Source organism: Pipra filicauda, unplaced genomic scaffold, assembly GCF_003945595.2.
Source record: "Pipra filicauda isolate LSUMZ 115617 unplaced genomic scaffold, ASM394559v2 scaffold120_size2142806_pilon, whole genome shotgun sequence".
Lineage (NCBI taxonomy): Eukaryota > Metazoa > Chordata > Aves > Passeriformes > Pipridae > Pipra > Pipra filicauda.
In genome coordinates, this window is record NW_024103663.1 from 779690 (window position 1) to 807638 (window position 27949).

Sequence of the window (27949 nt, forward strand, 5' to 3'; positions counted from 1 at the left end):
TCTATTTAAAAATGAGTTGATGGTTTGCAGATCAGTGGTTTATACTGCTCTCATTTACCACTGACCTGGGTCCTTCCTTCTCCGTGGTGCACTGACTTCTGCTGGTTAATCAGAGATTGGATGCTGTGTGTCTTGCAAAATGATCATCTGACTGGGTAGGACCTTATTACAAAACCCTACCAAAACCATGCACAAACTATCATTTCTTGCATTCTTATCCAAAGCTGTCAGACACTGTGTGAGCAGGTACTTGAGAACCCATTTTCTCTGCAATGGTCATTCTACCAAATCAAGCCTGTGAGGATTTATCTCTTGTCAGTGTGAAGTCATTTCAGGGTACCAGTCATTTCACATGCAGCTTTGCTCTTCCATTGAAAAGAAATGGGATTTCAAAAGCAAAAACCTGGGAGGAAGTTGGAATCAAAGATGTTATGTTGGATGAGGATTTAGACACTTTATGGAAGTACAGGAACTATTGATCCCCAAAACCCCACTAGGAGGAGGAACAGTGTGTTCTTTCAGAGAATTCTCAGATTGCAATTAAGCCTTCAAAGCTCATACGTGAGAAGAAAGAAGGAAATGATGTAATGATTTTTAGCTTGGCTGGTCAGAGAGCTCTTGAGCTCCTGAAACCTGGTGGACAGTGTTGTAAAGACAGAAAATTCCCCTTTATGTTCCCTTCTACCAGGTTTCAAGTGACTAAGTCAGAACTAATCATCATAAAAACAAGGTTAGGCAAGAACATGTTTTTGACCAAAAAGCTTACTATTTTTGTCCCTTAAGTGGAGTACACAGTCTGCACCAGCTCCTCTGGCTTTGGTGCCTGTGGTCCAAATACACCTCACTGCAAGAGTTGGATGAAGCATTTAGACTGCATGAAGTAATTATTTTGCATCTTATCCTTTTGGAAATGGAGACAAAAATTGTTATGGCTAATAATAGCACCTGCTAATTAATCTGTAATGATTCTTTGATGTGTGTACTAGGACTGTTTATTATAATTAACCCCTGTGATTTAACCCACTCTATAAAGCCACTCATCATGTTCTAGAATTTGATCTTACTCTGTGTCAACACACATTCCTCCACATCTCTTTTTTGTATTTTTAATAAGTGACTTTTCAAACTCCCAAGTGATGTCCCCCCTTCCAAATGTAGCTTCAGAGCCCATCCTCTCTGTCAGTGCGGTCAAGAGTTGTCTCAGCAGTGTTTGCTCACTGAATGAAAACCAAGCTAAATAGTATGTCCCTAGCCTGGAATTCTGAACCAAAGGGAGTGAGGAAGGAAAAGCAGCACAGCTGGAGTATCTGCATCTTTTACTGGTGGACTGTTGTGTCCAGTCTGGATCTCCAGTACACGAAGAGTGAGCTCAGTGGAGGGCCTGTGCCTCATGAGGAGAGGCTGAAGGAACAGGGCTCGTTCAGCCTGGAGAAGACTCTTGCAGCCTTCCAGTGGCTTTCAGGAGGTCACTGAGGAGATGGAGCCAGGCTCTCTGTGGTGGTGCCTGGTGGGAAGATGAGGAGCAGTGGGCAGAAGTTGAGATGAGAAGTCCAGGCTGGGTATAAGGAGAAACTTTATCCCCATGAAGACAGCCTAGCAGTAGAGTAACAACAGACTGTTGTGCAGTCTCCTTCCTTGGAAGTCCTCAGGACCAATCTGGATCAAGCCCTCACCTCACAGCTGACCCTGCTTTGGGCAGGAGGTTGAACTGGATGAAATGCTGGGAATCCCTTCCAACCTTCATTCTCCTATAAACCTCTGCATGATGTCAGTTTTTTATGGGATTTGTTTCAGTTACTGGAGTTATGTTTGAGGAATTTTCCATAAATCCCAGCACTATTCAGGGTACCCTATTCCAGCAGCTGCCTCAGGTTCACCTACACGTTGGGTTTGCTTGCTAGGCAGTTCCAAATGAAGAAATAGTTGATTTATTCAGTGATGGAGGATTAGTCAGAGTTTGTGGGACCATATTTCAAAAGCATGTCCTGTGTATGTGACAGGAGCCACAGCACCAGGACACAGGGAAGCACCACGCTGGCAGCACTGCCTGAAGAGAGCTGGATGTTAAAGACTGCTCGTCCCCTACTCACTGAAAGTGTAGGGTGAGTGTTCCTCCAGGTACACAGTCATTGGATGACCAACAAACAAATTCAAAAAAATAGGAGATGCAGTGAGAGGATATGTTCACATTGATATCTTTATTTAGATTTGTGATGGGAGACAAAATGTCCTAAATTAGTCCAGATATTCAGTCCGTGAATTGGAAGTGGCAGCAGAGTAGCAGAAAGTTGTGTTCTGTGATGCTCAACAGAGACTGACCAGGGAAATGGTCCGTATTTCAGTGTATTAGTGCTGTCTGTGTTTCCATGTCTGTATTTCGATGTGCAAGTATTGAGCTGGACTTGCAGCTCAAAATCAATGAAAACTGACTAAAAATACTCTGAAGATGCTGAAGAATGTGCCACAGGAATTGTCTTTTTTGGTAGGGGAAGAGAGAGAGTTGCTAGAAAAGGAGCTGTAAGCTCATACCCCCACCCTCTGGCACTGTTTCCCTTATGGAAAGGGCAGAGGAAGGAAATTTCACTCTCACAGAAGGTTTGGAAATGTGATGTAATTCACACAGACACTGAAAGCTGTGCAGGCCTAGGCAAGACTGGCCTAACTGTAGTGCTTAGCAAGGAGTCCTTAAAATCAATTTAAGTAGTAAAAAGACTCATAAAGATAAAGCAGAGCCATAAAATTGCCTGAGAGGACCCCTGTCTCTGTCCAGGAACCATGGTAAGCAGGTCAACCTGCAGTGGTGGTGGATAGACTGAGATGCACTGGCCCAAGTGTGACTTTGAATGTGCAGCAAACACATGAGCAGGTGAAAGAGGTGTCAGGGGCAGGTGAAGGAAGTTGTCAGGGGCAGGTGAAGGAGGTGTCAGGGGCAGGGAGAGACCAGCAGGGCAGCAGCAGAGACTCCGAGGGCAGCAGGAAAGACAAGCCTGGGAGTTTTGCTGGAATTGTTTCAGCAGTGCTCTGTGTTTTTCACACTGAAGTTTTAAATGTTCAGAATTGAAGTTACTTTTATACTTCAATATTCTGTTCTACATGCCAGTCCATAAATTTGAGGGTTTTTGAAAACCAGTATTCAAATCTCTTCTGTTACCTGTCCTTGGTTAGAAATTGCCCTCAGCCAGTGCTCTGTTACTGAAATTGGAGTTCCCTCCTCAGGCCATGCTTTCCCTAAAGGATGCCTTTGCTGCTGCAGCCGTGGCTGAGGATCCCAGCAGTGAGTCAGGAGGTGTCAGCAATTGCTTCTGCTTGAGCCAATGTGCAGCCAGGCACACAAAATCTGGCTATTGACTGTCTCCTGCCTTTGTCCCTGCCTCACTTCCTCGCCCCTGGTTGTGATATGCACACAGTGGAATTTTGGAAAGGGTGACTGATGAGGGAATTTTGTTATTTCTGCACGTCTGAGTTTGGCCGGGCTGACCCTGAGCAGACAGGAAGGGGTGGGTTTACAGGCACGGCACTGTAAATTTAGCACTCTCCTTAACTTTCATTTCTGCCCTCAGATGTTAACATAGGGAAATTTTCCACCCTGCCCTGCCATCATTTGACGTGCAGCCTTCCACTGAGGAGCAGGAGGTGGCAAATGAAACGTTCCCTCAACCCTCACTGGGGGGGTCCCTTCCCACCCTCAACTGCTGCTTTTAATGCCCCTTCAATCTGCAGAAACTAAAAAGGAGTCCAGACTGGGATTCTACTTGTATTTGCATATTTTCAAGCACGTAGGCCTGGGCCTTTTATTTTGCTTTTGATAGAGTTTTTATCCCCACTGAATGAAAGAAAACTTCAAAATAATGAAGAAGCCAGTGAAGAAGAGACTACAGTTCGTGGTGAATATGATAAAACCTTAAAGGAATAGTAAGCAATCAGAACACACCCAAAAAAACAGAGTTGACATCTTGCAAAGTCTGGGGGAAGACTCAAACCAAATGAATGTTCTTTGGGAAATGAAAAATCAAACCAGTATAAAAGAAGAAGATTGACAGTAGGCAGTGAGAGGAGATATTTGGGAGCAGCTTTTTAGACAGTAGTAATTATTATCACTAATTGTATCTTTCTTTGCCAGAAACCACACAAAGCTTCCAGTAAAACCAGTGGATCTGTGGGGGTTCCAGAGAATAAAGGCAGGGAGAATTGGTGAGAAGCTCTCTTGTATCATTGCCTTAATCTTCATTTTAAGACACGCAGTCCCTGGGAGTTGGTTTACACAGCCCAATTTCTTTTGTATGTTTAAGAGTGGAATGTCATAAGGAAGGAAAGTGTCCTTAAAATTATTTTTATTTTGTTTTTAATGTTCTAAATTAAATGTAACAAGTTGATAACACTGAAGTCTTGCATTTTTATAGGAGTTACCAGTTTCACTTTACATGACTCCATTAGACATTTAAAGGTGTGATTTGTATATGCAGTTGTCACTGTTTCTGTCCCCATCCTTTAGTACAGAACATTTTCAGCATGCTCAGGAGAGCTTTAAGGACAGTGACTGAAATGTACCTCCTTGAGATTTGCGAGCACTGAAAAATAAGACCAACAGAAGTGGGTCACCTATACCTTTTCAAAATTTCCTATCACACAACTGCTGGATGCCTCACAGCCCATGTATCACAGGCTTTCTCAGCAATTTCTGGAGCTTTTAATTTTTAGTGTAGGAATTAGGAGGCTAGAAATGTGTTTTTTGCAGATGACATTTTCGGATGAGCAGTGCAGTGTTACTGGCAAACTGAGACTTGCAGGTACGATCCCAGGGTGATCTGGCACCCAGGCTGTGCCACAAACCCTCACCATTGCCATTATTTATGTATTTATTTACCTCTGAGTTGAAAAAGTCCAGAGAGGCTTTCCTGTGGCTCAGTGCCTGTCATGCCAGGCATTGGAGACAGCACAAAGAGACAATACTTGTCTTACAAAAACTTTTTCGGTATGAAATACACACTAAAGTAAATACACACTAAAGTGTTGCCAGGGAAATGTCTCTCCAACAGTTCAGTGACAGCAAGCTGGGAAATGTGACTGAAGCCTCATAGGCAGTAGAGAAGCAGCACTTCAGCCCAGAAAAGGAACAGAAAGTGAGTGAATGCCATCCCAATGAGTTATTTGTACCACAAAGTGGCCACTTGTGACAGAAGCAGTGAGCATTTCACAGAACTGGTGAGTGCATTTCGGGGTGTAAATGCCTTTTGTGCTCCCGCCCCACTTCCACTGGTTCTCTGATTCCTCAGTCCCAGCCCAGGTTACCAGGGAGCTGTTCTGCCCCAGTCCTGCTCCTCACACTGCCCTGTAATTGTGTTCTGCTGCTCCAGAATACCTTGTTGCAGCTGATCTTGCTGCTGGGGCAGGGAGATGGACCGGTGCCATGAGGGGGTCCTTCCCAGTGCTTTTTTAATGATTGTATGCTGCTGCTGGTTTAAGGACCAAATTTCCTGTCCAGCCAGTGATCAAGTGGTAAAGCAGGAAGCAGAGTATGTTTCCTCAGGAAAGGAAATACATAAAGGCAGAGCCATCAGTTTGTAGATGGAAATGGAACTTACTTCACCCTTAGCATGGAAAGGGCAAGGGAAGCCCCAACAAATCTGATGTGCCAAGTGTTTACAGAGGCCCCACTATTTGTACTTATTGTGGTGTCACATGCAGAATTCTGACAATAGTTAGGTTAGTTAGGAAAAAAGAGTTAGAAAAAATTCACTGGTAACCTATGAAAAGTTGGGACAGTTGAACATTGTCTCTTCAGGGTTCCATGAAATTGGGAAAATCAGCCCTTGTTGTCAGGTTTGCTTTGAAGACTCAAGATGTCCTGAGCTTAGGGCAGCAACCTTACAAACAGAGCTTGAGCTAATGCAGAATCTTGCAGATATGATATATATTATAGTATCAGACACATAATACAGCTTAGTTGGAAGAAAATAGCAGAAAGTTGATTATTGAGACTGCAGACCATCACACATTCAGAAACAAAACAAAATTTGACTCCAAATGACAAAATGGTCAGCATGCCATTGAATAGGTCAAACAGTCTGCTTGGAAAGGGCACCCCTTTCATCAAAGTTTAATGCAAGGAAAGCGACTGGTTCTTGCATTCTGATATGGCAGAGGCAGAAGTGGCTGTGCAAAAATAGAAAATATGTGCAGAATTGATTTTCTGAAAGAAAAACCTTCCAAGCGGTGTAGAATATTTGTAGAAGGAGTGCACAGTGAGCTTGTTTAGTTAATCTCTGACTCCACCTGAGAAATGAATGGTGCTCTCTTGTTCTTACTGTACAGAGGGAGTTTTATTACTGATTTCAGTGATTAAAAAAACAGATCTTGTTTGAGCAACTGGAGTGATTAAGCAGTTCCCCGAATGGCTGTACCTTGGCCAATCCTTTAAACAGTTCTCCTAAGGAAAGATGTTTCTTCTCCTCTGGTTATCCCAAATCTGATTTTTCATATCCAATCCCTACATAGCCTTTCCTGGATTTCAGCAGTCTCCAAGCCCAGGGAAATAAGGAAGGTGAATATTAAAGGCTTAGAAGCCATTGGACAGAGTTGAATTCAATTAAATTTCTACTAAGATATGTTCTTTCTTACTGTACTAGACATTAAGATTCCCCATGCTCTGTAGAAAAGTGAGGTTAATAAGAAAGGGGAGGATGCAAATAGGATTTTTAAACTCTGACAAAATAGCAAATGCAAAGAAGAATGTAAAGCCAGAACTTCATGGCATGACATTGAGACACAGCTCACACATCATTTCTGCTGCTGATTAGATGTCTGGAGTATTTTAAACAAAGGGATGTGGCCGCTAATTCTGATGAGAGAAAAGGCATCAAATTAAAGAAAAAATCCAGTTGTGAAAATCCACGAGAAGTGGATGCAAAGCAGCACAGGCTTGATACAGCCAAGAAGATGAATGCTCAGAAAACTCAGGTCTATTTTTCAAGAGGCTGATGTCTAGCAACCCTGGATTATATACAGGGGATCTTGTGCATGAACACGTGTGCACAGCACTTGCTTTGCCTCTAGCAGTGCTTTATACAAGAACTTTTCAAACACAGAAACTAGACACAGGGAGAAGAAAACACCTTGCCCGAGCTCGTCCAATACAAGTGTGCCAGGTGAAAAATGAACGTGCGTTTCCTCATTTCTCTCTCTGCCTTGGGCCTCATTTCTGTAAACCTTTGGTCGGTCGGCACCTCTAAATCTCTCTGGTTATCACTGTGCCACATTTGACCTCATATTAGTCAGCAGTTATCATCTTTAGTTTGTAAACGGATTCCTTAAAATAGCCATACATAATATTATCCAAGGAACAAATAAAGCAAGTCAAAATCCCTGCTGGTGCACTGGCCTGGCACTGCTCTTGTGGGCTGCAGGTGCCTGGCAGCACTTGGCACTGCTGCCAGCCCTGGTCCTGGAGGGCTTGTGCCTTCCAGACTGCAGGAGAAGCCTGGCTTTGTAATAGGTACGTGTTATCTAACATTGAAAATCAGCTCAACAATCCTACCCAGCTGTCCTGCTGCTATTCCCACATACAGCACAGTGGCTATGGTTTACACTGCAGGGACTGCAGTTTCCTTTTAGTATTCCTACTGCTTTGGAAAAGCACCAGGGGACAAAGCTTGCAGGCAGCAACAGGCAGAACAGGCAGCTCTGGAGAGCAAGGAATTCTGCACATATTCTGTTGAGTAAACTTGACCAAAAGTAAGGAGGGAGTATAGTTTTGTAAAATGTAAAATACCTGTCCTTAGTTACAATCACCTGATTAAATGCTTTCCTGGCCCACACTGTAAAGTTCTATGGCTCTAAAATTTCTCTTGAAGTTGCTCACTCTCTTCCTGCAGCTGTAGGTAATGTACAGGCATGGAGACTGGCCACACAGTGCTCAAGCTGTAAGAAGCCTTTCAGGATTTATTTATTTTAATTTTAACACTTGTGCAAGGTTGCAAACGGTGTTGAGGTGATCCCCTGCCGTTCCCATGGAGCAGGAATGAGGGCTGTGGCAGCAGGGGAAGGATGGGATGCTCCAGCATCAGGAGCTGGTGGCTGCCCTGCCCTCCTCACACAGGTTATGTAATGCTGCTCAGCCACACACCCTCCACTTCTCCAATACAGGACATCTTGGGAATCCCCCTTTTTTTTCAGTCTCCATGTCCAGCCTTACTCAGCTGTTTTGCATACATGGTCTGGAGTATAAAATGCTTTTGCCTCCCAGGAGGGATACAGAGCCTGAGAGATTAAAGTCAAGAAACTCTGACAGAGAAGAGCCTCTCCTGGCAGGGTTGGGAGCACCTCACAGAGCCCGGTAAGAATCACTGTGGCCAGTTGTTCATTCTGTCATTCATTTACTGCAGCTCACAGGTGAAGTAATTATATGACAAACTGTATCTTTCTTTCTGTATTAGGAGCAAAGTGTTGGACTCAGTCTCCTGCTCTATCCCAAGCTGTCTAGCTGCTCTGAAAACTTTGTCCCCCCTTTCTGCTGATTTAAAGGTTTGTGCATATAACAGGTAACACTGTCAGTGTTATCCACAGAACCCTGGGATGCAGAACACAAAGCAGGTTCTTACTCTGATGCAGTGAAGGGAAATGTGAGTCTGCTCTCTTTCTTCTTTTTTCTTTTTTTCCCTATTATTATTTTTCCTATTTTTCTTAAGTTTTTTTCCTTTTCCTCCTTTTTCTCTTTGTGTATTGTTTTTATGTTTGTTTGGGGTTTTTCCTCCTTTTTTCTCTTTCTGTTTCTCTTTTTCTAACCTTTCCTTCCTTCTTTCTTTCTTTTTTTCTTTCTTTCTTTCCTTCTTTCTTTCTCTCTTTCTTTCTTTCTCTCTTTCTTCATTACTGTGTGATGTGTGGATAACAGAGCAACATTTCACATCCCTTTTCTAAGCTTGGTCTGCTCAGACACCGATTTTTGCTGCTTTACACGACTGGGGGACATTTGAAATTCTCTTGCCAGTATTTTAGATTAATACATGGCTGCAGCATTACACTGACAAAGCAGTGGTAGTTTAGGTATCCCTACTCTGAGTGTCAAGCAATTGTCATTTAAAAACAGGATGTTAGTTAGGTCAGATCAGTTAGTCTGGGGAGTTTCTAAGTGATGTTAAAGGGAGTTACCCTCTTGGGTAAAAACTGACCTTGCTGGGTTTTCTCTGTCCTCAGAAGTGTTCCCATAACACACAGAACAAGGTTTCAGCACTGTGAACTAAGACCACAAGTAAAGCATAGAAAATGCTGTGCCCCTGGCAGTTTGTGTTCAAATCTCGTGCTGCCAAGAGCCAGTACTCTGGAGAGAAGGATTTCAATAACAACGTGGAGAAAAATAGGAAGATCCGTGGGTAAGATCCTGGTCCTTAATAGTTTCATAGTTTGTTTTTCATTTGAAAAGGGAAGATATTAAGTAGTTTGGGTTCTGGAGAAACCTGTAATGTGTTTCCAAAACACTAATATTAACAAAAGAATATTGTCCCTGGGGGTCCCTGGGTGGTGTTACTTGGTAATGGACATTAAACTTTTGTGTTTAAGTTATACAGTCATTGAGGATGTAAATCATCTTGCTTTATCTTTCATAGTTCTAAATTTATTTGGTATTATAATGGTTTCATGTATTATCAGGAGGCATTTGTGTGCTATAAAAATAGCAAAGTGATTATTTATGCTGTAATTAAGTTGGTAAAGTATTTCTGTGATGCAATTCATACAAGGCACTGTATAAAATAAGTTGCAGATGCAAATTTCTCAGTCTTCGGGCTGTTAATTATTTCAGGTTTCATATCTGTTGTTTTCCTTCCCACACAGTGCCCTGGGAAGGGTGACACTCTGGCTTTACTTTTGACTCCTGGTCCACTGCTCCCCTCCCTGCTTGGCTTATGGGCTCAGCACAACTTTCAGAGACAGTGCTGAGCATCTCCCTGCTGATGCTGAGGGCAAAACTAATCAAACCCAAGCATGTCACTTTATACTAAATTCTCTTTCTCCCTTTTAAAGCTTAGAAAAGGATGATGCCCAATTGTATGATCCGAGCAAGAAGCAGATCAAGGTGCTGCCCGTCGTGACTTCGGCAAAGGCCGGGCAGGAGGGAGAGGTGTGTTCCAGCATCTTTGTTTGATAATAACAGTTCAGGAGTGGGGCTTGCTGCTCAAAACTGCTCAGAGTTCTCTGTGAGGCCTGACTGTGGTTGCAGGAGGTTAGGGCTGCTGGGAGATCTTTGGGTGAAAGTTCTTTTCTGACCTAAAGGGAGCCTGGGTAAGACCTAAGGGAAGAGGTGAGCCTGTGGGGACTGGGGTGGCTGATTCCTTTATTCACCTTTGCAGACCCAGCCTTTAGTAACAAACCTGTCCTGTCTCTAAAATTGCCTGGTGCCCTGTTTTCCTGAGACTGCAACTATTATGTTCAGAGGCAAGGCCTTACTGAAATTATAAAGGTGTTTGCAGTGGCAGATACTGTTTGATTAGTACAAAAATACTTTTTTCCCCCATTTCCTGTCAAACTGTTGATTAGCTCAATAGTTTTGTAGTCAAATACATATTCATGTTGGAGCAGATCACATATCTAGTTTCTTGAATTTATCTGTAGCCTTTTAATGGTCAAATAAACTTTAAAATGAAACTTCAAGATGTTTAATAGATCTGAAGACAGTATACATTTTTATCTTTTCTCTGTCCAGAACTTCCCTCAAAGTGATATCAAAGTTTCAAACCAAATATCAAGATGTCCAAGACATTTAAGAATAAGAAACTTGGAAAATGGATCCAGCTTTCTCGACACACTACACCTGACAGCAAAGGAGGTGAAATACAGAAATCTGAACAGGAATTTTTCAGCACTTTGAAAAAATACAGAGTGCAACATTGGGTTTTGTCATTTTATTGTTTTTCAGGTTATCAACTGCCGGACCAAAGCCTGCCAAGGGTCACTCATGACCCCAAAGGGCCAGGTGAGAGGTACCAGAGATGGGCCAGTTCCACTGGAAGAGCTTTTGCCTCAGGCAATAGACTTTCTCAAGCAGTACTACAGTTCATTTAAAGAGTAAGCCAATTTACCTTTATTTTTGATATAAAAAAGTCCTCTCCCTACCTGTGTGTGAGACTCGAGGAGGTTCCTGTTGCATAGCATGCATTTAAAAACTACATAAGGACTGTTAGAAAAGCTATATAAAACTACCCCTGAACTTCATATGCTCTATGTGCCAATGCAGGGGGTTGGGAACACAGGAATGGACTCTGTACCATGCACTGCTCAGCCCTATCCCTTTGAAGTGTGCTACATCCCAGTGCATTGAGGGCTCTCTTACAGGGTGTTACCTGCTGTTTTCTTGGCATGGGTTGGGATTAGCTCCACTCAGATCAGTCTGAGATGTGAATAATGTGGATAATTTGTTTTGTTTGTGCTGTTCCAAGTACCTTTTCTCTGTGTTCCTTTCAAGGCTTTAGCCAAATATTGGAAGGCCAGTCTTGGTTCTCAGCCTTGCTCTGTGCTGTCAGCATAAGCTCAGTGAGCATGCCAAGAGGTTCTCACAAAAATGGTCCTGGTGCAGAGGCATCTTGTTGCAGGAAATGCTGGAACAGCTGGTTGAGGTGCAAGAGTTTGCAGTGACGTTTCACCTGACGAGCTTTCAAGCAACAATTCAGTGTTTGCTCATCCCATCAGAAAACATTATCAAACTTTCAAAGGGACTGACCCAAATAGTGGCCACTTCTTTAGATGCTTTGAACTCTTCTACAAAGCTTTCTTCCCTCTGAATCTTTCTGAAAGTCCCTGTCATACACACAGGCTGTACTTGCCACATCTCTGTGTCTCTGCTCATGGCTGTTTGATCACATTGATTTACAGTATCTTACATGCTTGCCCTTGATCTTTCATCTTGCTGAAAATGTGAAAACTCTCAGACAGTGCAGGCTATTTTCATTCTGTCTGTAAGCCAACAAAACAATTTTTGTCTGTGCTGTGATAGATATTTTCTAATGTTTTGACTTCACTCTCTGTTATCAAGCTAAAGAATTTTAGAGTTGGTTACCCTGACAAAGGAATTGCTCAGCACTTGCTCTTAGGAATGAAAATCCTACTTACTTTGCTCAGAAGAGCTGTGTCCCTGTGACAGTAATGGAACTTTGAGAGGACAGTCACTGTCATCCTACCTTTGGCACAAAGCTCACCTGTTCTCTGGTTTTCATTTGCTTGTGATTTGACAATTTTTTTTTTCAAATTAATCTACAAAATCCAAATTTAAACTGAAAACCTTCACAGAAAAGCCTGTGAAAAATTCATGCATGTGTTGGGTGGTGAAAGGATGGTGTCACTACTGAAATTTCTAGTGTGTTAGCTTCTTCATGAGGCCAGTGAACTGTCATTCACACTCCATAAGGACAGAAGTCCTAAAATTCTAAAGCCAGAAACAATTCTCCTCTGCAGTTCTCAGTCAGAGTCCTGTGGACTTAACTCATTCCATTACCTGGAATCCCCTCTGCCTTTTGGTCAAACTCTCAGCCCCCAGAGAGCTGCACTGAGTGACAGCTGTGCCTGGGGACAGGAGTGGGGTGCAGTGGAGGGAGGTGGGGGACAGTGACAGTGCCTTCTGCACCTGCAGCCCAGTGAAACTGCTGCCTTTGGGAGGCAGTGGAGGTTTCCATAAAGGGTAGAGTCATTTACGTCTACATGCAGCGAGTGCAGATTTATAACAGCAACAGGTTTCTCAGTGTTTATTCAGACTTTTCCTATCTCAGCCTACCCAGATGCCAATGCCCTCCCTGGAAATCCTCTCCCTTGCATTCAGGCAGGTAACAACAGTGCTGCCAGTGGAAGTCTGCTCGTGCAGAAGGATGCTCACAAGCTTCATGGCTTCAGCAATGTCTGGGGTGTTCTTGACCCTGAACATAAAGAGAATGTCTGCACTTTGAATCAGTTCTAAGTCATGAAATTCTCATTGTTTCTTTTCATGGCTGTTTCCTGTTCAAAAGATCAAAAATGGAAGAATACCCAGGCCGGCTGGAAACAGTGACCAGGGAGATAGAAACTACAGGAACCTACCATCTGACAAAGGATGAGCTGACCTTTGCTGCCAAACAGGCCTGGAGGAATGCACCCAGGTGCATTGGGAGAATCCAGTGGTCCAATCTACAGGTAAGTTAAGGATCCAGAGGTTATGGACCAAATAGTCTCTGCTGGGAATTGGAAGAATGTCCTTTACTTTGGTAGAACATGCCATTGCTCTGAGGAGGACTCCCTACTATTCATATCATAAGATCATTTTTTGTAGTTCTCTTTCATAGCTGAATAAGAACGTGTGGGAGTGTGAGTACAGGAGCCAGGTGTGTCATGGAACCAGGTGCATGTTTTGGTCCTTGGAGGACTGTTGTGTGTGAAAATGATGCATATAAAGACTATAAAAATGAACTTTTCCTAATGAAGCTACAATCTTTCCTTTCCTTAAATGCACAGGAAAAATAACAAGCTTTCATTACTGTTTCAAAGTAAGTTTTGTTCTTTACATTTCTGTTGGAAACATGCAGGTGTTTGATGCACGGGACTGTAAAACAGCACAGGAAATGTTTGAGCATATCTGTCGTCATATTCAGTATGCCACAAACAATGGGAATATAAGGTAGGTCTCTTTAATTTTAACTTTAAACTACAAAAATCACATCCAGATCTGGCATCAAAAATACCTGAATGGTTTATCTAAATATTTTGACAACTCGTCTCTGCTTTTAATTCTCCTGGTATTTTTATATGTTCTTCTCATGTGACCCATCAGCCATTTTGAAATTTTTAACTTTCATGGTTGATGTCACAAAACCTTTCGCAATTCCTGGGGAAAACAGAGGATTTGAGATTTGGGGAGGTGGGTAGAGAGGATGAATGGTTTTATTTCTACTGATGTTTATTTTAGAAATACCAAATATTTTCCGTTGGTAACAATATATGTCTCAGAACTGAGGCGGTGGTTGGTGTGGTGGTGTGAGTGAGGGGTGTGCCTGTCTCTCGTGCAGATCAGCCATCACCGTGTTCCCGCAGCGGACGGACGGGCACCACGATTTCCGGGTGTGGAACAGCCAGCTGGTCCGCTACGCCGGGTACCGCCTGCCCGGGGGGGCCGTGCTGGGAGACCCTGCCAGTGCAGAGTTCACACAGGTACCTGCCATCAGCCTCACTGCTCCCAGCGGGGCTAACCCAGCTCCTGGGTTTGTTCCTTGTGTGTTGATGCAGAGTTCACACAGGTACCTGCCATCAGCCTCACTGCTCCCAGCGGGGCTTACCCAGCTCCTGGGTTTGTTCCTTGTGTGTTGATGCAGAGTTCACACAGGTACCTGCCATCAGCCTCACTGCTCCCAGCGGGGCTAACCCAGCTCCTGGGTTTGTTCCTTGTGTGTTGATGCAGAGTGGTAGGGAGGTGAGCAGTGAATGGGATGCTCTGTCCCACAGGTTCTAGGTGCAGGCTGGAGCAGGAATTTCATACAGTCCTGATGTAAAATACTGTCCTCCATCTCAGAACAGGGTGAGCTAATACTGCCCTGTCAGGACACGACCAGGGACACAAACAGTACCTCAACAAATGTCTCAACATTGTTTGAATGGGAAGGATAACCTTTATCGCTTACAATTTACCTCAGCAGGTTTTAGGGGGTTCAAATTCTTCTGTCTTAAATCTGGAGGGGGAAACCTGAAAGAAACACAAAATGTACTTTCTGTATTTGCAGTTGTGCATCGAGCTTGGGTGGAAGCCGAAATATGGCCGCTTTGATGTACTTCCACTTGTCCTCCAAGCAAACGGCCAAGACCCAGAAATATTTGAAATACCTCCAGAAATTGTCCTTGAAGTGCCAATGGAGCATCCAAAGTAAGCATGCAAGATTTAGATAATTGCATTTTTGCCTCTGCCTCACCTTGGCAGGTTATTGGGCTGTGCCTGTTGCAGTCACTTTATGAATTCTTTGTCAGGATGAAATGTTGGTAAATTGTCCTGAAAGGTAAAATACCTGTTAGAAAAATGAAATAGATTTTAAATTAAGGAAGCCAATAGCAGTTTTATTGGAAATCTTTTTTTCCCCCATCTACATTTCAGTCATATTCAGAATTTTAAAAATCATCATTTCTTATGCCAGTGTAATACACAAGTAAAATACAGCTTCACTCATAACAAAGTGTTCGTTGCCTTTCTCTCGTTGGTTTTTAATTCTTGTTTGCTTTGGAACTGGCCTGCAGATTGCAGAACTCTGTAATATGGTTCTGCAGTTTCTGTAGCAGGCAATTCTCAGTTACTGCACTGAAAACTGCTGTGAGCTTTGGCAGACCCTGCTCCGTGGGTCATTCCTCCTGGAACTGGTACTCTTTGTCTTCCTGGGCTTTTGTGGTTATTGCCTTAAGGAGGAAGGCAATACCAAAATGAACCAAAATGAACCAAAGTGGTGGTCTGGCAGGTATGAGTGGTTCAAGGACCTGGATCTGAGGTGGTATGCGCTGCCTGCCGTGTCCAACATGCTGCTGGAGGCGGGGGGCCTGGAGTTCACCGCGTGTCCCTTCAACGGCTGGTACATGGGCACAGAGATAGGAGTGCGAGACTTCTGTGACGTGCAGCGCTACAACATCCTGAAGGTACCTGCTCGGGTGGAAGGGGGCTGGTCTGCAGGGGGAATGAACTTGGTTTGGATAAGAGACACTACCAGCGTTTGTGGGGATGGGAGAGAACCACTCCCTTTATGAAACTGGATTAGCCTCAGGAACCAGAACTCCAAAATCCAAGTTTACCTTTGATCTCAGGTGTTTCTGCTGCCATCACTTTCCCAGCATGAGACTAATTCTTCCCCCTTCTGGACTAATTTTTCCTGCATATTAGGGTGATGATGTAGTAAATCATGGGGTCAAAGTTCCATATAGTAAATTTGCTTTTCCCTATTCTCTCCCTTTTTCACCCATAGGAGGTAGGGAGGAGAATGGGACTGGAAACAAACAAACTGTCATCGTTATGGAAGGACCGGGCTGTTGTAGAGATCAATGTGGCTGTGCTTCACAGCTTCCAGGTGAGTCAATGAGTGTGGGAGAGACACTGAACACTGGGTGTCCCTTTTTCCTCTCACTTGCAACAACTTTATACAAAGGTAGTGCCAATAGCCCAGTACTCAGTGGAGATTACAAGACTTACTCTTGATTTACACCTGGGAAAGTAGAGAAATCCATATTTCCTCTCAGGTGAAGACAGAAGGGAGAGAAAAAGAAAAGGGAGTTAAGGGCAAGATTTTTCATCCTTTTAACACACTTATCTATGTGTCAAAACCTATGTAAAGCCATTGGATTAATATATTTTATTTTCAATTCCAGTTTATTTAATATATCATGACAATATGAGAAGTGGGTAAAAGTGAATCAGAGGCTTTACAGCATGCACTCCCAGTGTGGGAGAGGGAAATGCTGATGTTAAAGAAAAGATATAAGAGTCCATAATCAAAGGCCTGTGCCTCAGTCTGTATCTGTAATTATTATCTGATAGTAATTATTTCCCAGCACTGAGTAAAGTCCTTGAAATATTAACCAAAGCAAGAGGATTACTTTAAATACATCAGGTAGAGGAGCAGAATAGGCTTTTTAATGTATGCTTTTCTTTTTGCAATTATTCTAGAAGCAGAATGTGACTATCCTGGATCACCACTCGGCCTCCGAGTCCTTCCTGAAGTACATGCAGAGCGAGTACCGCGCGCGGGGCGGCTGCCCGGCCGACTGGGTGTGGATCGTGCCTCCCATCTCAGGCAGCATAACGCCCGTGTTCCACCAGGAGATGCTGAACTATGTCCTCACCCCCTTCTATTACTACCAGGTACACATCAGCAAAACCAAAAGCCGAATCTGGTAGACGAGCTCAGCAGTCCAGACGCAATATGAGACCCGAAGGAGTCTGGGGGACAAGGCCTGGGTAATTAAAGTTCACTGGAGAGATTCAGAAACAGCAAACAGGAGCTTTGTATGTGAAAGGTGATGTTAGTTGTGTTGAATTCTCTGGCTTTAAGTAAAATGCAGTTTAATGCTACAGAGACTGATCCTGTATTTGTACTCAGTGGATTGTATATACAGATTCTATTTGATCTGGCCCTTCAGAGATATACAAATTGTGTACAAATTCAAAGATACACAAATTTGTGTGCAAATTGTCAAAGCTTAACTTTTTTTTTAAAGGTGGATGCATGGAAAACACATGTGTGGCGTGATGAGAGCCGGAGGCCAAAGAAAAAAGAAATAAAGTTTAGCATGCTGGCAAAGTAAGTTGCTCAAATCAGACTCCTCATGCTTTGTCCAGCTATTCTATTCTATTCTTGTGGTGTTTAAAGATCAATTATTACAGTAGGGACCACCTGAGTTGTTTGAATCACAGCCTTACCTGTCCACACATTCATATCTAAGGTTCTTGTTCAGGCCTATCTAGAGTGTGCTGCTTCTGCACCATCTTCCAAGGAAAAGCCTTGCTCAAGATCAGGGTTTCCTAGCTTGTTTGTGAATCAATTATTACATATGGTTCTCTTTCCCCAGGGCTGTACTCTTTGCATCCTCACTCATGCGACAAGCAATGGCCACCAGGGCCAAGGTCACTGTAATCTTTGCAACAGAGACGGGGAAATCAGAAACGCTCGCCAACACCCTGTGCAGCCTCTTCAACTGTGCCTTCAACACCAGGGTAAGGAGTGTAAAGCATCCACACTGCATGGAGGAAGAAGTTTGGCTTCTCCAAACCTATGTTTTGAATGTTCAGTAAATAGAAGTTGGACTAGAACTTTGATTTTGTATTCATCTAGCATAATGCCGTGTCAGTTTGGTCAGCGTACGTCTGACACCAGAGCTATCTAAGGCTCTTACGTCTGCTAGCAATGTCTCATGAGCTTTATTCCTTCCAGATTCTGTGCATGGATGAGTACAATATTTGTGACCTGGAAAAAGAAACACTTCTTTTAGTGGTTACAAGCACTTTTGGAAATGGAGATTCTCCAGGTAACGGAAAGGTAATGTTCCACTCAGAAGTGTGTATGAGACTCAGCTCAAAAACTGACACCAAAGACAACCCTTTCATTTGTCTCATGTCCTCGAGTAAGATATTAATCAGGGTTGCACTTCTGTTTTAAATCAGGGTATTTTCCTAACCTTAAGTATTTTATGAATTTTCATGCAGACCTTGAAGAACTCCTTGTTCACACTGAAACTGCTGAGAAAAAAAATTAGGTAAAAATACTTTGTTGTTTGGTTTGCATGTTATTGAGTCCTTTTGCATTTCGTGTAGCTTAACACAGCAATCCTGTTTTTATTTCCATGTGCAGGTATGCTGTGTTTGGTTTGGGGTCCAGCATGTATCCAGAGTTCTGTGCCTTTGCTCATGCCATTGACCAAAAACTGGCCCAGCTCGGGGCTTCCCAGCTCACTCCAGTCGGTGAAGGGGATGAACTCAATGGGCAAGAAGAAGCCTTTCGCACCTGGGCAGTCAGTGCTTTCAAGGTGAATTTAGAAATATAGCTCATATTTTAGTTCATTCATTCATTTTAGTTCAGTATTCACTAGTTTCCCATAAAAATGAGGGAAAATGAAGGAAACCAAACATCTGAATTTCTACATGAGTTTGGAACTGCCCTCTTCTCTACTGCTCACCTAAGTTGGAGAGGGAACTGAGTCCCTTTTTTGTTATTTTTTAATATTCACATGAAGTTGCATGAACCCTTTTGGGTAAAGGGTTTGCATACCCTTTTGGTATGAACAAGGTGGTAGCATCAGAATTTTTTGCAGTAGAACTTTTTTTACCTATACTGGCATAGAAGTGGAACTGAACTCACTGGAGCCCTGTAACATCACTGAACTCAACAGAAGCAGTAGGAAATAGCAATCTGTGAAGCTGATAGCTCCTCCTTAGGATATGACAATGCTAAGATTATTTTTTTTACTGTGAATAGCCTCATTTTTTGTGGGTTTTTTTCTAGGCTGCCTGTGACATTTTTAACATCCGTGGAGGACACAGTATTCAATTGCCTGAGATCTACACCTCTGAGGAAAGCTGGGATCCTACCAGTTACAGGATAGTGTATGACTCTCAGCCCATGGACCTGGCTAAAGGTATTGCTCCCACCTTCCCCTCCCTCTGTCTTTGCTGCTTCAGGGGGTCTGAACTGTGAAGGTTTGGCAGAAGTGCTTCTGGCCCTGCCAGATGGTCAAATGCATATGATGGGGGTAGTGGTCAGAGGAAAAAGGACACTGGTTTACACTGCATAAATGATCTTTTCCAGCACAGTAACATCCCCAGAGGAACAAAAGCTGAGGTGAACTGCTTTTAGTCAGGGACTAGAGCACACAGAGCTGACTGATGGTCGGTCACGTTCTAGGGCCAGCCACGTTCGGTTCTTCTCTGCATATTCTTTGAAGACATTTTAAACAAACCTAACCACAGAGTTACCATGAGTCATGTCCTCTTTCCTCACCAGCTCTTGCAAGCATTCATGCCAAGGATATAATTCCCATGAAGCTGAAATTCAGGCAGAATCTTCAAAGTTTAAAGTCCAGGTATGACACCTCATTCTTTTGAATATTGCAATACTACATTTTAATAAAATCTTAAACATCTAAAATGCCTGGTTATAAACATCTTCTCCCTGCAGTTATTAAGAAATATGTAGGAATTTTGTACTGTCCTTAGTAGAAGTATGTGAGCTGTTCAGTCTGCAGTGGGGCCACACTTCCACTGGCTGATTCCAGGCATGTTTATTGTGTAGGGGACAGATCAGGCAGCACTTCAGCACCTGGTTTGTTTGGATACAAGTCCTTCACATGTCTGGACTCCGGTTTGTTTAAGTCTCCATGAAGCCCTAAGCTGGTCTGGTATTTGGTGATGAATACAGGAGCCCTTGCCAACTGCCACTGCAGATTTATTCCTGTTCTGCACAGTTCGAGGGAAATCCCGTCAACGTAGCCAAGATCTGTCTCATCTCTGCTTCTTCTCTATCCAGTCGTGTTACCATTCTGGTTAAACTCTCCTGTGAGGCTAATCAGGAAGTGCACTACCTGCCTGGAGAACACATCGGGATTTTCCCAGGCAACCAGCCAGAACTAGTCCATGGCATCATTGCACGTGTCCACGATGCCCCCCCAGCTGATCAGACCATCAGGCTTGAAACCTGCACTGATGGTAAGTTGGCTTTCTTTAGACAAAATAACAGAGGATGTTGGACAAATTTCTTTAAAATAACTAAGAATTTTTATTGACAGAATTTGATTCTATGTTTCTTAAGTTTCAGTAGAATTTTGTTGCTGCTTTTTAGTTATTCTTATAATTCTTGATTCTGATTTTACACACTCTGGCAGTCCATGGTGACTTCACCAGAGTTTGCAGAGGGACCCAAGGTGACACTGTTTGTAATTCAGTTGCTAAATTAGCCATTGACTGCAATTAAATTAATCGACAGTTTGCTTATTGTTGCTACATGTCAGAATCCTAAAATAGACTTACATGTCCTGGCCATCTTCCCCATCTTAGGAGGAACAATCATGGGATTCTGGCACACAGAAAGATGGTTTCCTCAAATTAAAGATCTGTAGTTTCCAAGTGGTGTTTTGTTGTCATGCAGTTCTCTGTGTCAGATCCTCCCATTGCAAAATGTGTGAAACCTCCCATTAACCTCTTTCAGAAGGGTCCTGTGGTCTAGGCCTGCTGCACCTCCCTGAAGGCATATGTTGAAAGACACTGAATTTTGCAAAGCTCTGCAGCTGTCAAATACCATGGGCATTGCCAAGTGGCCTTTTATTTCCCTCATTTCCAGGTGGCTACTGGACCAGTGACAGAAAGATTCCAGCCTGCACACTCCCTGAGGCTTTGACGTACTTGCTTGATATCACTACTCCACCCTCCCAACAACTGCTAAAGAAACTCTCCCAGCTGGTGACAGCAGAAGGAGACAGACAGAGGCTGGAAGTGTTGTGTCAGGTAAGCCTTGGGGCTGGAGTTCTTTTTGCAGTACTTTCTACCAGGCCCTCTGATGCCCTTTGACTGCGTAGCAGAAGCTTAAGAATATTTTGTAGAGATGGTGCTGGATTTTTATGCCTCTGTTACATGTTCTGTGTTCTTGGAAAGCCAACCATGGTGAGAGAAAGGGTCGTCTGGAGGCTCAGCTTGGGCGTGGGAATCAGGAGGGTTCAGATCTGGTGTTTCCTGTGTGGTTCTGGGTGGGTCACTGCCTGCCTGCTCTCACCTCGTGATGGTAGAGATTTTTGTCAGAGAATTTGGTACTGTGAGAGTAGGAGGGATGTGGGTTTAACTACCAAAGGCTCATAGATGTGGTAAGTGCTGGCTCCTCCCTCTGGGCTCAGCAAAGCTCTGTAGGGATCAGGACCTGGGCTTACACAGTTTTGTGAATGTCCCATAACAGGGAGCTGAGAAACAGATTCTGCTTCAGTTTCTGCATCCTCACTGAGAGACCTGGTGTCTGAGAACTTTATGGTGGGGATCCTGGACTTCTGTTTTCAAAAATCAAACAATTTCTTAGGAAACCCCAGTATTGGTCTTGGAAGAGTTTTGAGAACTCTCTGTTGATTTGCCTGCATATTTAACTGAATGTAAAGCAGGAATCTTGTTTATAAGGGACATTTCAAATATCCCCGATCTCCTGAACTCAGCATGACCTGGTAACATTGTGGTGATGCCCTTTGGCTTTTAGAGCACAGAAGAATACAATAAATGGAAGTTTTACAACAGCCCAAACATCTTGGAGGTCCTGGAGGAGTTTCCCTCTGCTGAGGTCTCCACAACCTTCTTGCTGACTCAGCTGCCATTTCTGAAGCCCAGGTACTATTCTGTCAGCTCCTCCTGTGACATGACAGCCAGAGAGATTCATCTGACAGTTGCAGTTGTAAACTACAGGACAAGAGGTAATGAAGTGTTGTTTGCATTTCTCTCTTAATTAAATGATATTTTAGGCTGCATTGTGGTTCAGAAAAATCCTGTGTCTGCTATATGGCATGAAGCATATCTGTAACAAAAACTGTGTATTGTGATACTTGCAGAATAGTACACTGCAGTGCAGGTGTTCATCCTGGGCCAGGATTTGCTAAAATCCTGCATCAGTGTATCCTTGGTTTATAAATCATTGCTAGACATACACTTATTTAAAAACCATAATTTTAAGTATAAACTGCTTTTTTAAAAACAGAGAGCTTTTGAGTGCTGACAGAGATGTTCTCCCTTGCTCTGTTCAGATGGAGAGGGGCCTTTGCACCATGGAGTCTGCAGCACATGGCTGAATACAATAGCTCTTGATGAACCAGTTCTGTGCTTCATACGCAGGTGAGTGAGGGAGTGCAGGGAAAAACCAAGATTAAACCCCTGAAAAATAGCAGTTCTTAGTTCAGCTTCTTCAGTGGGCTTTTTTCTTTGCATATTTTCAAGTGACTGGTGAGTACAAGCAGGAATAGGGACAGGGATCCCCTGACTTCCAGAGATGAGATCCTTTACCATGTCTTATTTTGAGTAAAATCATGAATCATTAGAAAGTTCTGAAATAATTCCATTCATATGACCCCATCTTCAGTGTCAGCTCATCCACTGCAGAGCACAGAAAGCTGGGGGAACAAGGAGCACCCAGCACCCTGTTCAGCCCATCACTGCCTTCAGACTGGAGACTGTGCTGCTCAGACTGAGTCAGGAAACTGCCACTGAGAGTCCATCAGAAACTCATTACCTAATGCATGTATTTTTACATTTCAGTGCTAATGAATTCCATCTCCCAGAGGAGCCAGCCCAGCCCTGCCTCCTGATCGGCTCGGGAACAGGGATTGCTCCCTTCCGGAGCTTCTGGCTGCAGCGTCTCTATGACCTGGAGCAGAGAGGTACTCATGGGGACTGACACATGCAGGGGCTGTGGGGGGCCCAGCACAGCTGGCAGCAGGGACATCCCCAGTCCTTCAGACAAGGGCTCTGCAGCCAGGGACACCTCCAGACCCAGCCAAGGAACCCCACAGAGACTTGGCACCCCAGCATGATTGGGCACTGCACTGGCACAGCTAATCCATCCCACTGGAGACCATCCTGGTGCTCCTGAGGGCTTTGGGGACCTGGAGGTCCCCCCTGTGTCTCTGTAAGTCCTGTGTCAGTGATGCCCCTCAGACAAACCCTTTCCCCTGTTGCTCTCAGGGATCAAAGGAGGGGACATGACGTTGCTGTTCGGCTGCCGGCAGCCAGACCTGGATCACCTCTACAGAGAGGAAACTGAGGAAATGAAGAGGAAGGGAGTCCTGAAAGAGATCTACACAGCTTACTCCAGACTGCCTGGCCAAGCTAAAGTAAGGCTGATTCCCTCATTCTTTAAGGGTTGGCTCCTTCCAGAGTCACCCCTCAAGCTGAGATCTGGACTCTGTTTAACAGTGTTCTTTAAAAATTTTAGTATTTTGCTTCGGTGTATTGTGAGCAGGTGACAAAAGGCCTCACTTCTTCAAAGGAAGGGGAATCTCACTGTGCACTCCAACACAAACAAGCTACATAAATATAACACCTCAGTGCACTTCCAATGCAAACAGGCTTTGAAACTAGAAACTGGAACACAGAAACCTTAGATTTTGCAAGATTTGATCAGTCTGTTAGTTAACAATCAATTGGCTCTGGCCATTTGTCCCCATTTCAATGACACGGTGACCAAGAAATTAATTTTATGTAGAAGAAATCTTGATTGAACAAAACAACAGCACTTGAGCTATCCTCTTTTCAGCTCTCCTGGAAAGTTAGGAGACTTTGCCAGATACAGGAGTCTTAGTCTGCTCTAGTTTAATCAAGAGACAGGCCCAGCTTCCAAATCAGGGGCTTGTAAAGGCAGGATGAAGACATTTTTATTCTCTGCTGTGGTGCAGCACAGACCTGGAGTAGATGGGGCATTTAGAGCCTTAGAGCACAGACCCATCCTGAATTTAGAAGAGCCAAGTAGCACTTAAGGAACCTCGTCTGATGGTCCTTTCTCTGTTCCTAAGGTCTACGTTCAGGATGTCCTGCAGAGGCAGCTGGAGGCCGTGGTGTGTGAGGTGCTGCGGGGCCAGGGCCACGTGTACGTGTGCGGGGACGTGCGCATGGCCGGGGACGTGGCGCGGGCCCTGCGCGCCCTCATCGCCAGGGCCCTGCGGCTCAGCCAGCAGCAGGCACAGGAGTACTTCTTCCAGCTCAAGGTATGCTCTGACACACGGGGCATTCTGTCCACTCAGTGCCCAGGGGGTGTCCCAGCAGCCTGCACAGCCACACTGCCGTGAGCTCCTCTGCAGCCCAGAGCACAGGGGCCAGGGCTCAGTCCCCACGGTGACTGCACAGGGGCCAGGGCTCAGTCCCCACGGTGACTGCACAGGGGCCAGGGCTCAGGGCTCAGTCCCCACGGTGACTGCACAGGGGCCAGGGCTCAGTCCCCACGGTGACTGCACAGGGCTCAGGGCTCAGGGCTCAGTCCCCACGGTGACTGCACAGGGGCCAGGGCTCGGGGCTCAGTCCCCACGGTGACTGCACAGGGGCCAGGCCTCAGGGCTCAGTCCCCACGGTGACTGCACAGGGGCCAGGCCTCAGGGCTCAGTCCCCACGGTGACTGCAGGCGCGGTGTCGCTCTGCTCAGGGGGTGACACTGACTCTGCAGCTCTTCCCTTACCTGCTCTCTTCCCTGCTGTCTCCCTGGGGGTCCTGGAGATCAGCTTTGCAGTGGGTCAGGAACATCAGGAGTTTGAGACTTTGTTGTACCAACAGGCACATGGTGGGATTGTTGGGGTGTCTGTGCAGGGCCGGGGGTGGGACTGATGATCCTGATGGGTCCCTTCCAACTCAGCATTTTCTGTGATTCCACGAAGAGAGGAGAGTGAGGTTAGGAATTTAGAGGGCCCATCACTGAGAACACAGTGCCTGGGGCTGCTGCTTTTCAGGACACTCTTGTTATCAGAACTCATCCTGGAGCACGTGTGCCTGGGATCCAGAGAGGTCCCTTTCACTGACAGTAACAAAAGTCTATGATCATAAAAACAGTCCTACACATGCAAAAGGCCTTTTAGCTACTGAACTGATACATACTGGCAGGACTTAATTCATCTCTTGGGTGTCCCTTCTTCTTTTTGCAGAGCCAAAAGCGATACCATGAAGATATATTTGGGGCTGTATTCCCACATGAAGTCAAAAGAGCTTTAAAACCCACCAGTTAAAGAAAAAATCCACTTCTATTTTAGACAATACTTGCACATTTGTTGTTACTTTCAAAAAACATGGAGTCAAATCCTTTTTCATATACATGTTCAATAGTGCACATATATAGGATTGTAGGATTTGACTCTTAAACCTCAGCCTTAATTAAGAAAAGCACTAAATTTAACTTTTGTTGCTATTTATTCTGACACTCTTTTAATAGTTATCTTAATAGTGAAAATACAAATTATTTTTAATATTGTCTATGCTAGTATAAATCTGGTATTTTTTGTAAATAAAAGGAAAATGTAGAGTTTTGTACTATGTTAACTAGAGCTGAAACCTTTTTTTGAAATGTACCGTTTATCTTTGTGACTTTATTTATATCAGATTGGTTTACTTGCATATTATCTTCACTTGGAAGCAAGTGAATGGATGGTTGTGTTACTGGGAGTTGTCTGGCCACAGGCCTTGCTGGATCTGGAGCAACATTTGCAAATGAGATAATGATGTGCTGGTCCCAGGTGGAAACACCTGCATCTACTTCAGATGTATCTGTTGAGCAGGTAGTAGTGTTGAATTGTGCTTTGTGTGATTCAGGTACATGAACCTGAGTTGTTGTTACACAGCCTGTGGCAGGAAGGTTCTGAAAATTCCAAAGCACTTTCTTACATTTGAGTATGCTCTGGTTTACTTGATTTGTTTGTAATAAAAGTTGCCTTTATACCGAGACAAGCAAGTTGGTGTGAATCAGTGTTCCTCTTCTTGCTCTTGGCTTCAGCCTGAACAGGCAGAGGTAGCTAAGTCAGCTCTCAGGTTCTGCTAAGGCTGGTTTGGGCTCCAGCCAACTCTTCTCCATGAGGACAGGGCCTGTCCCCAGGGTTATACAGTCTGCCTATGGTCAGTTTTGCATTTTTGTTACTGCCAGGGAAGTGGGAGTTCACACCAGAGACTGTGAGACTGGCCTGCAAACTGCCTTCCTTGGGTGTGGGCTTGGGCTCTTTCTAGGCCTTGCACTTATGTCAGAGCTTCTGCTTCCTTCTCTAAGGTTACCAGGGCTATCTGATCATAGTAAAAAAGCTTAAGGTGAGATTTTCCTACCATCCCTCTTCTCCAGGAGCTGGAATCTGATGAAGGCAGAGTTGAGCCTCAAAAGTCAGCAGTGCCATGTGTGTACAGTGGTTTTCCCATGTGCTTCAGGACAGCCTTATCCATAGGATCCAGGACACAACACAGATGAGAGGACATGGACAATGATGGCAGAGAGCAGGAGGTGTCAGAGAACAGCAACAGAGAGTAAGGACAGAGGAGGTTCCTGGCAGGTAGGGAGCCCTGATGGGCACTGAGTGCACACACTCCAGTGTCATTTCATACTTGAATTGATGTGTTCTGGGTTTAGGTTTGTGGGGTGGGATGGAAATGGAATAGGGTAATTGCACTTTACCTTAAGGAAGTGAGCCCTGGATTCATTCATAGGAGTCCAGCAAAAGCAGGAAACAGGGGATGAGTTCCAAACTAGAGAGAGTGAATGCACCCAGACCTGTCTGGGGGGAGCATCACTGCACAGCCCATTTTCCATGCACATGGCTAAATAGGGGAATTCCTGTGCTAGGACTGGTATCTAAGGTGTCTTTTCAAAGAAATCTCTTACTTCAGCACATCACCATTACCCTTCATAGAGGCTTGTTTGTGCAAACAGGACACAGTGCACTTTCATTTGGAGGGTCAGAAGCTCAGGGAAAAACAGTCCCACTGTTTGTACCAGGCTGAGGGGTCAGCCCCTGCCAGGCAGAGGGAAAAGGGACAGGTGGGGCTCATAAGGGACAGGTGAGGCTCATAAGGGAGAGCTGAGGGCTGATGAGGGGCAGGTGAAGCTCATGAGGGAGAGCTGAGGGCTGATGAGGGGCAGGTGAAGCTCATGAGGGAGAGCTGAGGGCTGATGAGGGACAGGTGAGGCTCATAAGGGAGAGCTGAGGGCTGATGAGGGACAGGTGAGGCTCATAAGGGAGAGCTGAGGGCTGATGAGGGGCAGGTGAAGCTCATGAGGGAGAGCTGAGGGCTGATGAGGGGCAGGTGGGACAGGTTCTGTGGGACAGAGCCTGGCAGAAAATGGCTGTGCTGGGAGAAGGTGCAAGGCCAGTGAGCTGTGGGACCTGGGAGGCAGAAAAAGGTCAGGTAGGTGAAAGGCTTCTTCTTTTTTTAGTGTTTTTCCTGGCAATGCTGTGTTATGTTGTCCATGTGCAAAGGGGTTCTGCTCTGGGTGGGAGGGAGTCTCCCCTGCCCCAGTTACCCTGCTGGGAGCCAGGGCTGGGCTGAGAGGAGAGGGCTGGAGCTGCTGCCTTGGGTGAGAGGAGCAGGCTGACCTCTGAGGAGGAGGCTGGGATGTGTTGTGTCTGCCTTTCCTGGATTCTACTCCAGTCAGTTTGTTTGAAGCCTGAGCTTTGTGGGTTATTTGGTGCCTCCTTTGAGTGAACTCCTATTTCTGAGGTGTTTGGTGTGTCAAGCACCCAGCAGGTCTGGTTGGAAGGTTTAAAATGCCCTCGAGCATTAGAGTGCAGCTGGCAGAGGCTGGATGGTCCCTTTTGGTGCAGTTGGTCTCCCTTGGGCTGTGGGTGTTGGCTGCTCGTGTTCCTGGTTCCAGGGGCTCTCTCAGTGGAGGGGCCTCGCTCTGTGAGTGCCTTGGATAACCCAGGGCAGTTCTGGGGTACAGCCATGGGCCAGTAAACATCAAACTGCTCCGGGTCACAGCTGGGGCAGAGCCTTCGTGCTTGGGGATGG

General features: G+C 44.8%; 1 protein-coding gene across 8 annotated transcripts in view; it reads left to right on the forward strand.

Annotated features, from left to right (window-relative positions):
* The window catches only part of NOS2 (nitric oxide synthase 2), a 31728-nt gene extending 5825 nt beyond the window's left edge, over positions 1 to 25903 (forward strand). For 2 of the 8 annotated variants that reach the window (XM_039387141.1, XM_039387137.1), the window contains exons 2-30: positions 4121 to 4191; positions 8243 to 8332; positions 8433 to 8520; positions 9190 to 9365; positions 10015 to 10111; positions 10694 to 10816; positions 10907 to 11055; positions 12984 to 13146; positions 13536 to 13627; positions 14016 to 14157; positions 14724 to 14863; positions 15444 to 15618; positions 15942 to 16043; positions 16640 to 16834; positions 17191 to 17273; positions 17542 to 17686; positions 17904 to 18008; positions 18176 to 18225; positions 18321 to 18495; positions 18972 to 19104; positions 19470 to 19548; positions 19992 to 20170; positions 20802 to 20965; positions 21696 to 21906; positions 22234 to 22321; positions 22742 to 22863; positions 23168 to 23316; positions 23995 to 24186; positions 25111 to 25903. In XM_039387141.1, coding sequence (XP_039243075.1) covers positions 9259 to 9365; positions 10015 to 10111; positions 10694 to 10816; positions 10907 to 11055; positions 12984 to 13146; positions 13536 to 13627; positions 14016 to 14157; positions 14724 to 14863; positions 15444 to 15618; positions 15942 to 16043; positions 16640 to 16834; positions 17191 to 17273; positions 17542 to 17686; positions 17904 to 18008; positions 18176 to 18225; positions 18321 to 18495; positions 18972 to 19104; positions 19470 to 19548; positions 19992 to 20170; positions 20802 to 20965; positions 21696 to 21906; positions 22234 to 22321; positions 22742 to 22863; positions 23168 to 23316; positions 23995 to 24186; positions 25111 to 25191 — 3441 coding nt within the window. In that variant the 5' untranslated portion in view covers positions 4121 to 4191; positions 8243 to 8332; positions 8433 to 8520; positions 9190 to 9258 and the 3' untranslated portion in view covers positions 25192 to 25903. Of the gene's footprint in view, positions 1 to 2000; positions 8333 to 8432; positions 8521 to 9189; positions 9366 to 10014; positions 10112 to 10693; positions 10817 to 10906; positions 11056 to 12983; positions 13147 to 13535; positions 13628 to 14015; positions 14158 to 14723; positions 14864 to 15443; positions 15619 to 15941; positions 16044 to 16639; positions 16835 to 17190; positions 17274 to 17541; positions 17687 to 17903; positions 18009 to 18175; positions 18226 to 18320; positions 18496 to 18971; positions 19105 to 19469; positions 19549 to 19991; positions 20171 to 20801; positions 20966 to 21695; positions 21907 to 22233; positions 22322 to 22741; positions 22864 to 23167; positions 23317 to 23994; positions 24187 to 25110 lie in introns of all 8 variants that reach the window. The other 6 variants (XM_039387114.1, XM_027751662.2, XM_039387130.1 and 3 more) reach the window with 5 other exon arrangements.
* Positions 25904 to 27949: the final 2046 nt, after the last annotated feature.